This window comes from Lynx rufus, unplaced genomic scaffold (assembly GCF_022079265.1).
Source record: "Lynx rufus isolate CCGP_SWC_20201006 ecotype Redwood Valley unplaced genomic scaffold, mLynRuf1.p SCAF_4, whole genome shotgun sequence".
NCBI classification, from domain to species: Eukaryota; Metazoa; Chordata; class Mammalia; order Carnivora; family Felidae; genus Lynx; species Lynx rufus.
In genome coordinates this window covers 158,841,841-158,855,753 of record NW_025814856.1, presented here as the reverse complement: position 1 = coordinate 158,855,753, position 13,913 = coordinate 158,841,841, and the positions used below count along the sequence as shown (strand labels likewise).

At 39.6% G+C, this 13,913-nt stretch overlaps 1 protein-coding gene across 5 annotated transcripts in view; it reads left to right on the top strand.

The window, feature by feature from the left end:
- Nucleotides 1–13,913, top strand: part of TPK1 (thiamin pyrophosphokinase 1) — a 352,335-nt gene that overhangs the window by 179,594 nt on the left and 158,828 nt on the right. For all 5 annotated transcript variants that reach the window (XM_047095885.1, XM_047095882.1, XM_047095886.1 and 2 more), the window contains one exon: nucleotides 9,613–9,708. In XM_047095885.1, the coding sequence (XP_046951841.1) occupies nucleotides 9,613–9,708 (96 nt within the window). The remainder of the gene's footprint in view (nucleotides 1–9,612; nucleotides 9,709–13,913) is intronic.

Genomic DNA, 13,913 nt, shown 5'->3' with positions numbered 1-13,913 from the left:
TCAAACTCCAGGATTTTCCTTTCTTTTCCTTGCTTTCCCATGGATGTCCTCTTAAGGAAAATGACTTCTCTTTGCTATTAAGAAGCAAGTACAGCAATTAAATTAATTCACAGTAAGAAATTGGTGATGAATTATCTTTCCTACTATTATATTTAAAATTTTTTAAAATCTTTATGTATTTTTGAGAATGAGAGAGACAGAGCATGAGCAGGGGAGGAACACAGAGAGAAGGATACACAGAATCCGAAGCAGGCTCCAGGCTCTGAGCTGTCAGCACAGAGCCCGACGCAGGGCTCGATCCCATGAGCTGTGAGATCACGATCTGGGCTGAAGTTGGACGCTTAACCGACTGAGCCACCCAGGCGCCCCTTCTACTTTTACATTTTAAAAGAAGAAACTCTTTGCCCTCCTATACTGCTAGTGGGAATATGTATTTTTATGTCCTTCCTAGAAACAAAAGCACTCTGGCAGTGTGTATATCAAAGATCACGAAAATTTTTCTTAGATTTTTCCCAGTGATTTCATTTTCTAGTAATCTAATTCTAAGATAATAAACTGAAATAAACACTTATATACAAAGATAATGATCATAAGGGTAAGTTTAATAGCTGAAGAAAAAGCGAATTGTGAATATAATGATAAGCATAGTGATGATATTATATGATGATATTATATGTTAGGAAAACAGAACAAAGGAGAGAGGGATCGCTAAGCATTCACTGCCCGTTCTCAGATGTCTGAGGCCTCCGAGATATCTAAGCCTTGGGCTACTATGGGAGTAGCTTGGAGTCAGGCGGGAGTCATGTCTGCTAAGAGTTAAAGCATTTCCAGGTATTTAAAACTGGAGAAAACCAACAAAATCAAGGTTCAGAATAAATTATAAAGCAAACTTTCTGCTTAAAGCTGCCAAAATACCCAAGGTTTAAATAAGCAGGGTAGAGTACAAAGCATGGTTAAGAGTACAGGCCTCTTAACTCTGCCTGGGTGGCTCAATCAGTTGAGCGTCCAACTCTTGATTTTGGTTCAGGTCATGATCCCAGGGTCTTGGGATTGAACCCCATGTTGGGCTCCTTAATGAGTGTGGAGCCTGCATAAGATTCTCTCTCTCTCTCTCTCTCTCTCTCTGTCTCTCTTTCTCTCTTCCTCCCTCTCCCTCCCTCTCCCTCCCTCCCTCTGCCCCTGTCCCCTGCTCTCGCTTGCTTGCTCTCTCTCTCCCAAATAGAAATTTAAAAAGGAAAAAGAAAGGTATGGGCTTCAGATCACATACAATGTCCTCAACACTTGTGTGACCTTGGGCAAGGTATTTAATCCCTCTAAACTTCAATCTGAATATATTAAATGTGATCATTGTGTTTACCTTATAAAGGGTATTGTGGGGATTCAAGACAGTAATTCAGGTAAAGTGACTAAATATCTCCCATAACGATGTGTTTGTATTAATGTTAGTTAATGAGGAAGACAATTATCAGCAGGTGGCAATGTTAACATTCTAATTTTAAGACACTTTTCGGGACACCTGGGTGGCTCAGTCGGCTAAGCTCCTGACTTCGGCTCAGGTCATGATCTCGCAGTCTGTGAGTTTGAGCCCCGCATCAGGCTCTGTGCTGATAGCTCAGAGCCTGGAGCCTGCTTCAGAGTCTGTGTGTCTGTCTCTCCTTGCCCCTCCCCTGCTCATGCTATGTCTCTCTCTCTCTCTCTGTCTCTCAAAAATAAATAAAAAACATTTTAAAAAATTTTAAAAAAGGACACTTTTAAAATAATCTGATTTTTCGAAGAATTGGGTTGTATTTTGTTAGGAAAATTCTTAGTTTCTTGAAAAGCATCTTAGATTTTATAGCTACCTACACATCGCATTTCATTATGCTAGATGAGAGGCTATACGCAAGCCACTCCAAATAAATTTTCAGAATTGGTGTGCATGGCACCTTTGAGGAAATAACACTTCTGAATTCTTAACCTTATACACTCAGCCTATAAAGTTACAGTAGAAGTCTCAGAGCCCCGTAAAATCTTTTCAGGGTAATTTGTGCAAGTCCTTTCTTGTCCTGGGTAGATGGATGGGCATCGAATGACTTCACCGAAAATGAGTAAGCTAATAGCAGATTGGGGAATGCCTTCACCAGACTTAACTCCTTGCTTCTTGTTTTAATGAGGCCAAGTCTCTCTGTGGATATAGTGTATGAAATGAGTTGATATGTTCTTATGATTTTTTTCCCAAAGGATCTGTTTTTTTTTCCATTAAAGAGTTTTAGAGGAGTCAGCATAGTATCACCTGAAAGGTGTTAAATGTAAAATGTAAAAACTCATTAACTTACATTAGTTAAATTATTGACAAACAGTAAATTAAGTAATCAGGAATGACAGTCTCTCGGCTTCCGCATCGGTCTTTTGCAGTTAGGTTGATTATTGATACTCATTGCCTTGTAATAATTTCTTTGAGTTGTCAGTAAATTAAAAAATAGTTCAGTAAGCATCCCACACAAAGTTCTTTGGAGAATATTTACGATATGGTGCTTCCTCTAGTAATCTTTGATGTGCGGTGATCTGACTGCAGCAGCTGATGTTTCTAGAGATTCTTCTGAAATGCTGAGGTGGCCCCTTGGGGTGTTCATCACTGTGCCTGGGGCCTCATGTGCATGGAACATGGACCCTCAGCCGCAGTTTTGGTGTGCACATTACTTCCACTACAGATGAGGAAAAGGGAGTTCAGAAAGATTTGATCAAGGGCTGAATCTTTTTCCTTATATGAAATTCCTTGCGCGAGTAGAGAGTTTCGTTGTAGTCACAAAAACTAATTGTGGTCCTGGAACTGAGATTAGGTGGCAAACTTCAGCCCATAGGCGGATCTGGCCCACTGTCTGTTTTTGTAGTGCTCACAAGCTAAGAAGTGTTCTGACATTTTTAAATGGTTGGGGGAAAAAAGAAATCTAAAGAATTAGAATAATATTTTATGGCATGTGAAGATTATATGAAATTCAAATTTGAAATGTCAGTTCTGTTGGAATACAAATCTTCCTATTTATTTATGTATTATCTGTAGATCTTTCATGATCCCAAAGCAGCGTGAGTGGTTGGGACATGGGCCCTGTGGCCTGCACAGCCAGAAGGAGTTTCTGTCTGCCCCTTTCCAGAAAACTTTCCTGATCCCTGGTCTACACTGATCATTTACCTCAGGACTTTATAAGTGACTTCATTCATCACTGAGTGCTTACCTCTTGCCGTGCACTGTGGGCAGGTTCGTGTACGGGGGTCCGAGAGTGAACAAAAGTTACGACAGACACCTTCATGAGGCTCACAGCCTGAAGGAAGAGTTGGGTTAATATTTTAATAGTAATAAGGTGGACATACTGTGTTTATGTAGCAACATTACTTGGTCATTTGAATAAAATATTTTAATACTCAGAGGCTATTTATAAAATAATGAAATGGGTTAATGTAATAATACAGTTATTTGGTTAATGTAAGCAGTTAGCACAACCCTTATTGTTTAAACCTTTTTTCTTTAAAAATGTAAGTATACCATGCTCAACATAAACCTATCTCTTTTAGATGATTTGTGATTTTATTGTGATGAGGCTCATGCATTACATATATTGCATACATTTTTGTGTTTGCTATGACCTTAGATGTTGGCAGTGTTAGAAACCGAAGTGAGCTATTGTCATTCTAGGACATGTTCTGCAAACTGTTCATTGCTAAATTTTTATTGAGTCCCTGATATCAGTTTGATTCCTTGTCATTTGTCTTTCTTTTAAGAAATAAATTACAACTCATTGTAAAACATTTCGGGGGGGTGGGGTGCCTGGATGGCTCAGTCTGTGAAACATCCGACTTCAGTTCAGGTCATGATCTCAAAGTTCATGAGTTCGAGCCCCACGTTGGGCTCTGTGCTGACGGCATACAGCCTGCTTCAGATCCTGTGTCTCCCACTCTCTGCCCCTTCTCCTCACGCTCTCACATTCTCTCTCTCTCTCAAAAATAAAGAAACATGAGGAAAAAAAATATTCTGAGTTCCTTATGCAGTACTTTCGTAGTGCTTCATTTGTTAGCCTTAATGTACAATTGGTAATTCTCTTCCCTCATTGGATGTTAACTACGTTAATGTTATTGTGGGATTTTAGTTTCCTTAATTGCATATGAAGCACTAGCATATGTCACCTCTTTAAGAATCTGTGTCAGTCATGCCCTAAAACAAAAGTGTTACATGATTTTCTTAGGGCAGCTGTGGAATGATACCCGGAAAAATAATTGGCAATGTTGCTTTTCTGTATTATGCTTATTGTCTAAGGCTGATCCACATTTGTATTTTAGAGAAGCATTCCATTAGTGCCATGAGGAGAGAGACGGTGTTAATCCGTCCATCGTTATTCTGTCCATCAAATTTCTGTCGACTGCTTGAAATGCACCTGTACTGTCCCTGCGACTGACACGCAGGTGCCGACGGCTGCTCAAGGAGGCTTGAGTCTTCCCTCCCTGACCGGACATCCAGAATTCCCAAAGTAGTAGGCAAAGATTGGCCAGACGAGAATTTGTGTGTGTGTGCGTCCGTGCGTGCGTGCGTGTGTGTGTGTGAGAGAGAGAGATGTGTTCCACTTGGGTTCCTTTGCTCCGTGAGCTCACTCCCTCATGTGTAAAGTTCTGCTTTTGTTTACTTAAGTAGGTTTGCTTGTTTGTCTTCATTCTCCTCAAGTCTGCTAAATCAGCATGTTGGCAACCGGCCTAATTTACCTTATTTGTAACTTCTCTACATCTTTCTGCACCTTCCAGTTTTGTTTTCCTGAACCTTAAGGCACCTGTCATTTTAATATGAATTCATGATATTTGCTTGATATTGTGAATTCTTTCATTTTCTTAGTACATGTTTTCTATTACAATATGATTCTCAACATTGTAGTTTGGGGATGTTCATTATACCTCTATGGAGCAGAAGCTAATATAATCGGCAGTTTTCTGAGTAGGTATCTCATTCCAGTGTATTGCACTTGACTATTTTCTTTTATATTTTTATTTTCTAAGTTAAAAAAAAATTATTTATTGTTTATTTTACATCCAGGTTAGTTAGCATATGGTGCAACAATGATTTCAGGAGTAGATTCCTTAATGCCCCTTAAGCATTTATCCCATCCCCCCTCCCACAACCCATCCAGCAACCCTATTATGTTCTCTGTATGTAAGAGTCTTTTGTGTTTTGTCCGTCTCCCTACTTTTATATTATTTTTGCTTCCCTTCCCTAATGTTCATCTATTTTGTATCTTAAAGTGAAGTCATATGATATTTGTCTTTCTCTGACTAGTTTTGCTTAGCAAAATACCCTCCAGTTCCATCCATGTAGTTGCAAATGGCACAATTTCATTCTTTTTGATTGACACTTGGCTCTATTTTAGAGTGTAGTTTTAGTCCAAAAGCAGAATGGGATCTCAAATGCCTACACTATCCCCACTACCCAACAAAAAGAAAGGAGAAATTTAGGGATGAATAGAAGACGGACTTTCTTGCAAGCAATCACTGGCTAGTGGTGAAGTGTGGCTAGGAGTTTCTCGGTATGGAAAGAGGAAGAAAAGGAGCCTCCCCTTACCTGGCTGTCTTTCTCACACTCAGACACACACATATTTATAATTTACATGTTTACTGATTATGATATTCATGTTTTTATTTAGCACTGGCCCTTTAGTATCTGGTAGAGCCCTACTTCTTCCATACACAGTACAGTTTAATAAAACAGCGTACATAGAGTAAGACTCTAAAAAGTAGTCTACTGGACCCCCTGGTCATTTATTTATAATTAAATTTACATGCGTCTTTTTCTGGTTTTGATTTATGGGATGAGAAAGACCTGATGAGGAAGTCTGTGGTAAATTCAACACACTGGAACAGAATTCTTAAACTCGTTCAAACTTAGTTCTCCTCGCTTTTCCTTTTGTGTTTGGTTATGGTTTAGAAGGAAGGGGCGGCATTGTGCTTTCTCATCTTCAGAAGACTGTTTTTGGGTTAGAACAAAATTAGAGTAGCCTTGATATTTACACGTACTGAAATTCGTGACATCAATTCTTTGAATTCTAATATAAAACAAAATTAACAGTGTAATATTAAAAAATAATCCACTTAAAAACATGTATCCACCAGTGGAGCTTATTATTAGAATTGAGTTATTTTTTTCAGTTTTCTTTTTATGTTTATTTTTGAGAGAGAGAGTGAGCGAGCATGAGCAGGGGAGGGGCAGAGAGAAGAGGGAGACAGAGAATCCAAAGCAGGCTCCAGGCTCTGAGCTGTCAGCACAGAGCCCGACGCGGGGCTCCACTGCGGGGCTGGAACCCATGAACTGTGAGATCATGACCTGAGCTGAAGTCAGATGCCTAACCAACTGAGTCATCCAGGTGCCACTAGAATTGAGTTATTTAAATTTCTATTTGTATAATGACAAAAACTTCATAAGAAAAGCACATAGAATGAGATTGGAGCCACCTGCTGGCTTATAAAACAATAATATGGATCCTAAAAAATATATTCTAAGCAACTAAGAAAAATCAGAGTCAGTAATGGTTAAAACAAATGTTTCCACTCAAACATTGATATGTTAAAGCTGTTCTTAAAACGTTTATTAGTTTATGCTTTGGAAATTTTCCGTATATTTTCAAGTCAGGTATACCTTCATCTATTAGGAAGCTAACACTAGAAACCATCTATTTGGTTTCTAATAGTGATATACTTTCTTATTTGGCCAGATTTCCTAGCTTTTATATCTCCTAGGTCCTTGGATTACTGTGAGTTTTTATTTTGTTTTTTAAACATCAAATCCAGTAAAATTCTTCACAGTATCCAGTGCTTCTGACTCTAGTAAATTGAGCCTTACTCTATACATAAATAATTATAAATAAACATTAATATAAAATAGTTGAACCTCACTTGATACCTAATAGCATTTCTGCATTTTTCCTATTCTGCAGAATTTTGCTGATTATTTCTTTGGTTTTATATGTCTCCTCTTCTAGACCTTCTGGTGTTATCATGAGACCCAGAAAACAGTAAAAACATCTTTAGTTGGCCAAAGGCCTGGTGTTGCACTTTGGCTAGTGCTCCGTTTTGCAGGTGTCCTTCTAGGTGTCGCGAGCTTCCCTGTGAGGGCTGTTGAAGCTGTTTCCGCTTCCAGTGAATTTGTTGCCCATCTGTGATGAGATTAGAATCATTTAAACTCAGGAAGATTCCAAGAAGCTACGGATGGCTGATCAACACCTCAGAGTTTCTAGAAGTTCTTGGTTTAGATACAGTCTGGATTTTTCAGTTCCGGTGATCTGTCTCCGTGTCCTGACTTACACTTTTCTGTGTGTCCGTCTTAAATTGATGAGATAAAGTCAGGTATTATTCAAGCCTTGCTCCTTTTTCGGGGGTAGCTTTTTTCACGATGCCATTCTTGTGGAACCAACTCTGGAGATGTTATTATAACCTTTTTGTGTCTGATATCTAGGCATTTGCTCCCACTTGAGAGTAAAGAAGCAGGATTTCTAGATGTGACATTGTTGCACCCTGCTGTCCGGTGATTAGCAAGTCCACTTAAATCTCTTGTTTTTAGGGGCGCCTGGGTGGCTCAGTCGGTTAAGCGTCTGACTTCAACTCAGGTCATGATCTCACGGTCCGTGAGTTCGAGCCCCGCGTTGGGCTCTGTGTTGACCGCTCAGAGCCTGGGGGCTCATTCAGATACTGTCTCTCCCTCCCTCTCTCTCTCTCTCTCTCTCTCTCTCTCTCTCTCTCTCTGCCCCTCCCCCACTCATGCTCTGTCTCAAAAATAAACCTTAAAAAAAAACCCACCTTTTTTAAACCTTAAAATCTCTTGTTTTTATTTCCTTAATCTACAAAATATTATAGTGGGACTAGATTCTTTCTTGGGTTCTCATTCACGATTATTTTTCCTATGGATCTGTGTTGATTCCATGAAGATCGCTGTGAAGGTAAACGGGTCTATTAATTGTTTCTTGTATTATTGTTACTTCTGTTTGCCTTTTTCATTGTGTTTCCTTTTGCTGGTGTGATTGTATTATCAGCACTAAAAAGAGCATAGATTATTTCCCATTGTTAAAATTCTGTATTTGGCAGTAAGATCCCATGCTGTTACTCGCCCCCTGCCCCCCTTTGCCAGCTTACATTTTTATTCCTCAGGAATATTAGTGAAACATTTATCAAACCCTTACCATGTAGCAGACTGGTGCCACACATCATTCACTCATGGTCATGAATGCAACATAATTCCTGTCCTCAAGGAACTTTCAGTATAGTGACAGTTTGGTTGGGTGACAATCTAATCTCAGCACTGCTAACATCCCCGTAGGTTCTGGCATATTCCTATATCTTTTTTCTAGGAGCATTAGCTTAAGACGAGTCAACTTCTTTATGCCCTTGCTTGGTGATGATAGTAAATTTCAGTGTTCTTTTAGGGTCAGAAAAGTACATGTAGACAATTTTATAAAGATGATATATACATCTTTTAGGGTATAACATATTTCTAAATTATGAGAAATTAATTTTTTCATTGGTTGCTACCTTGTAGGATAGTAGTCATAAATGAATGAAGCCCAGGCTGAACTTGACACATTTAGGGAGACCTTGAAGTTTGAGAAGAACCTTTAAATCTACTGAGAACAGTTCTTAGAATAATTTAGGAGGCAGTATGGGTGTTTTGTATCCTTGAAAACTCTTTGAATGGCAACTTTATATACTGGATTATATTTAACTTCCCCTTACTCAGCTGTTTGTGAGAGACCACGGATTGTTACGTTCCTGAATTAAGAAGTCTCCAGTCCCACCACGCTCTGGTTTTATACACCTTTGCCTCTGTAAGACATTGGAGGAGAAAGTGTCATTTCAGAAATATTGTTTCTCTAGCCATCAAAGTTCACGAGTGCCAACCAGCTGGCACTTTTGTGACTTCATATATATAAATATATTCCTAGTTTTTCACTAGGTATCTGGTGTAGAAGAGGCAAAGACCTTATAAATTCACTTCATTATGTCCAAAAAATAATCCAAGAGACATATTTATGCAGGTGTAGCTCTCCATGCTTCTTTTTACATTGGGTGAGGAAGGTCCAGTAAAGTAATTTTATACAACAATAGACTTGATTTTACTTGAAATGTAGTTTTATCATTAGTTCAATATTAATATTAGTTTTCCCATTCATGTAAGTGAACTTGGGAGGTCTGCTTTAAAAAATGCAGACTTTTTTTTTCTTTTTTTTTTTAGAGATAGTTTCATTTTAATTTCAGGTAATTTTGCTGTGAATATATTTTATAATACTTATACTAGAGCCCTTATGTTAGTCTCAGATGTCATCACAGCAGTGATTCTTAAAGACCAGTAACGTAGTGTAAAGCTGCACTTTTGTTGAGTAAAATGATTGTCATAATCAGACCATTATTGTGATATTCTAACACCATTTCTGAGATGTCTGGTTATGTGAGATAAAAAAAGATGATGACAATGATACTAATGATCGGGGTATATAATACAGGCATAACTGGCTGTGTCTATTGATACCTTATCTTTTATGGTTTTTGATCCTGTTCGTAATAAGGCTGCCTTCATTACGTGTTTTTACCTTTTCTCTCTCTTTAAACACATAGGGATGTGAGATTATATCAACGCCTGACCAAGACCATACTGACTTCACCAAGTGCCTTGAACTGCTCCAAAAAAAGATAGAAGAAAAAGACCTACAGGTAAGATGCACACCTTTTTGGTGGTTAGGAGTCTTGGTACCGAGGATGTGAAAATCCCGCTTAAACTTTTCACTCATCGGAAGTGATCGGTTACTTTCCTGTCAGTCTTTTAGATTCCCTGTCAGATTTTTCCCATATACTGAATAAATCTGTACTTAGCTGCCAAAGTATTGATTTGTTCACTTAAATCAGAGGTCACAGATGCAGATGCTTTATCATGGGAAAGTCACAGAAGAGGGGAAGTGGACTTTGTATAAAGCAGCTGAAACTGGCTGCTCATTTTTGGCCCAAAATAAGTCACCACTTTTCATCTCTTGTTCATTGTTGCCATGCAGACCTAGTGTGTTCAAATATTGTGGGGGCAAAACAGGCAAACAAGTACGGCCTGTATTTGGCCCAGGAGGCATCATTACAAACTCTCGTCTATAAATGAAATGTTATCAACTCTTCTTTTTGAAATCAGTGAAGAGTCCGCTGCTTTGCATTTGTGGGCTCTTTTTTAAGTCCGGTTTAGTGAAGGTCAACAAAATTAAATGTGAAGCACTGAATGACAGTTGACCATTCTTTTACTGGCAGGGGCAGGAAAGTAAGCTGAGGCACATGATGTGTATGTAGTGTTAGACTAAGAAAACTAGCGGGACGCCTGGGTGGCTCAGTCGGTTTTGCATCCCACTTCGGCTCAGGTTATGATCTCATGGTTCATTGGTTTGGGCCCCGTGTTGGGCTCTGTGCTGATGGCTCAGAACCTGGAGACTGCTTCGGATTCTGTGTGTGTCTCCCTCTCTGACCCTCCCCCACTCACGCTCTGTTTCTCTCTCTCTCAAAAATAAATAAACATTCAACTAGGAAAACTAGCAAAACTTGCTTGTACATTCAAGGCAGCCCTGAGAAGAACTTCCTCTGTCACAGAAAGTTATCAGAGATTTCTTTTAGCATGTATTTACCTAGGTGACATAGTAGATCCTTTTCTCTTTTTGAAGACAAGCCTTGTTAATTGTCATAATTGACGAGAAGCACATTGTGCGAACTGAACAAAAGTAATTGAGTGAACATTTCCCATCTCTGTTGTAGCTTGAACGATACCAAATGTATTGTGCTATTTCTGGCAATAAATTGCTATAATTAAATATTTGCTTAATGAAAACAGAACACAGCCCATTGAGAGTTCCAAAGAAGCCCATTGCTTCATCCGGACATAACTGAGTTTGAGTTTCTTAGAAAAAAAAAATTGTAAGTTCTTCACAACTTGCGTTTCAGTTTTCCCGGCATCAACACTGAAATTAAATTATGTGTGTCAAATTGATCGTATCTGTAATATAGTGCTCGGTCGTTAAGTCTGAAAATAAATAATCATATCTCAAACTCATCAACAGTGAAATTCAGAGAGAGCTTCAAGCTGGGGAAAGAGGGTAATCAGCTGTATGTGATCCACAAAACAGATCTAGTAAAGTCTAGGTGGGCCCAGTGGGAGGGCGGAAGCAGGAGGACGTGTTGGAGGCATCCATGTTGGGTGGAAAGGACCAGACCCTCCCAGTCCCACTGTGCTTAGTCCTGGGCTGGACGCTCTTAGGGACTGCTGTACCTTGATGGCACTTGCTACTGCATCCTGAAGGAGTTGCCTCTGGGCCATGACAGCCAGCTGCCCCCTCCCAGGCCTAGTGAGTTCTTTCTGGGAGAAAAAGGAGCAGTGAGCTTCCATGGATGCCTCTGGACCCTGGCATGATTTAGGCCCAGTGCATTGTCCAGCTTATCTTGCACTCCTTTTTCTCTTTGGTCCTAAAATATGGCCTGTTCCGTCTTCTCTGCCTTGAGCGATTTTTGCGTATGTTGCCTTTTCTGCCTAGAATTTTTATTTCAATGTTCATTTATTTTTGAGAGAGAGACAGAGCATGAGCAGGGGAAGAGCAGAGAGAGAGGGAGGAGCAGAATCCAAAGCAGGCTCTAGGCTCTGAGCTGTCAGCACAGAGCCCAACTCAGGGCTTGAACCCATGAACCACAAGATCATGACCTGAGCCGAAATCAGACACCCATCTGACTGAGCCATCCAGGCGCCCCTCTGCCTAGAACTTTTTACACATTTTTCGAATATTTTTCAAATTTTTCCTTCTCTTGGTCTATATCACGATGGCAGAACAGGGGATGTCCTTAAAGAGGACTCCTCTTCCCCCTCCCTCAAGTGGGGTCTGCCACACTCTGAGCACTTCTAATAATTTTGTTGGTTATTTCTAATTGTTGGCTCGAAGCCTTTCTTCCCAGCTTTACTGTATGACCCACAAAGTTGGGACAGATCTATCTTGCTCACGACTGAACAGCAGGACCCTGAGTGTTAGAAGTGGCCTATGAATGTTGAGCCTGTGGGAACGCACAGGAGGGTCGAGCCCAACACAGAAAGGGGAAGGGCTTTTTAGAGAAGGCTGGGGCATCATAAACAAGTGGGGGGTGGGTGGCAGAGGGAGAAGAGCGTTCAAGGACAGATACCTCGGCGTGGGGAGGATGGATAGTGCTTCAGCGAACCAATGGCAGGGAGTTTAAAGCGTTTTCAGATGGACAGTGAGCGTGATGGGTTTGGTGTTTTAAAAAGCATAATTGAATAAACCAAAGGCTCCATTACTCACAATGAAAACCTTGTGGTTGTATTAGTATAACCTTCAGGTTATAGTAAATCTGACAAAATGGGGTATCTGTGAGCTTCCACCTGTCTTTACATTTAACCTCAAAGTACATCATTTTATGTGATTTAATGTAATAGCAAGAGAAAAGCAAGATTAGAAGCATTAGCAAGGAAAATTATAGAAGATGCCCCTGCACACGTTGTCATACCCTCTAGTGAGATCATCATGAGGACCGTTAAAAATTTCTTCTTAAAATCTGCATAAACTGTATAAAAAAAATCCTTTATGCTTCTCCACCTAATAAGTCCAATCAAATTATCATACATTGCTGTTTTTCTACTTGCTAAATTATAAATATGAGGTTGTCATCAATGTCTGTATTTTATAGTAAGATCTTCTCTTACGAGCATATACTTTAAAATGTAATTATAGGGGCGCCTGGGTGGCTCAGTCGGATAAGCATCTGACTTCGGCTCAGGTCATGATCTCACGTTTTGTGAGTTCGAGCCCCGCGTCGGGCTCTGTGCTGACAGCTCAGAGCCTGGAGCCTGCTTCAGATTCTGTCTCCCTCTCTCTCTGCCCCGCCCCTGCTCATGCATCTTTCTCTCTCTCTCTCTCTCTCTCAAAAATAAATAAATATTTAAAAAATTGTTAACAAAAGTAAAATGTAATTAAAATATAAAGGAATTGAATTAAAGTAAGATTTAATATGTTAAGGAACCATACTGTGTACCATATTAGAACTTTATAGGATTTGAATTAGGGTTTGTCCTTAGGCTAAAGGAGTTTACTACCCGGAACATATGATTAATTTTTAAAAATTTCCCTAAATCGGGGCGCCTGGGTGGCTCAGTTGGTTGAGCGGCCGACTTCGGCTCAGGTCATGATCTCGCGGTCCGTGAGTTCGAGCCCCGTGTCGGGCTCTGTACTGACAGCTCGGAGCCTGGAGCCTGTTTCAGATTCTGTGTCTCCCTCTCTCTCTGACCCTCCCCCGTTAATGCTCTGTCTCTCTCTGTCTCAAAAATAAATAAACATTAAAAAAAATTAAAAACAATAAAATAAAAAAAAATTTCCCTAAATCACCTGATCTATTTATTTATTTACCTATTTTAAACCTGCTCACCCTCACCTTTTATTTTTTTGCAAAAGGCTTCATCGATACATGTGACTTTTTAATGCTTTGCTTTTGTGTAACCACATTGTTTATCTGGAACTGAGTCATGAATAATACATTATCAGGATGCCATCTGATATGACTGGATCTTCAGGGAGCACATGTTTCTTCTGATGCCGTGATGCATACTTGAGATTCAAACCTTTGAATTCAGTAAAAAACATCAAAATCTATTGCTCTGACTTTGTAAAAATGTAAGGTGTGTGTGGTTCAGGATGAAGCACAAATACATCCAGATTGTAAGGCCCCAAGAATAACAGACCTCCTAAAATAGAGGAGTATTATATGACAACAGAATCTGTTATTTCAGTCTCTGATATTTTGCACACAGGTTTAACATTAGACACAATTTGGGCAGATAAGTTGTCATTAATTTCACACTGTCGATTGTGTACTCATTGTGTTTGGTAAAATTTTAA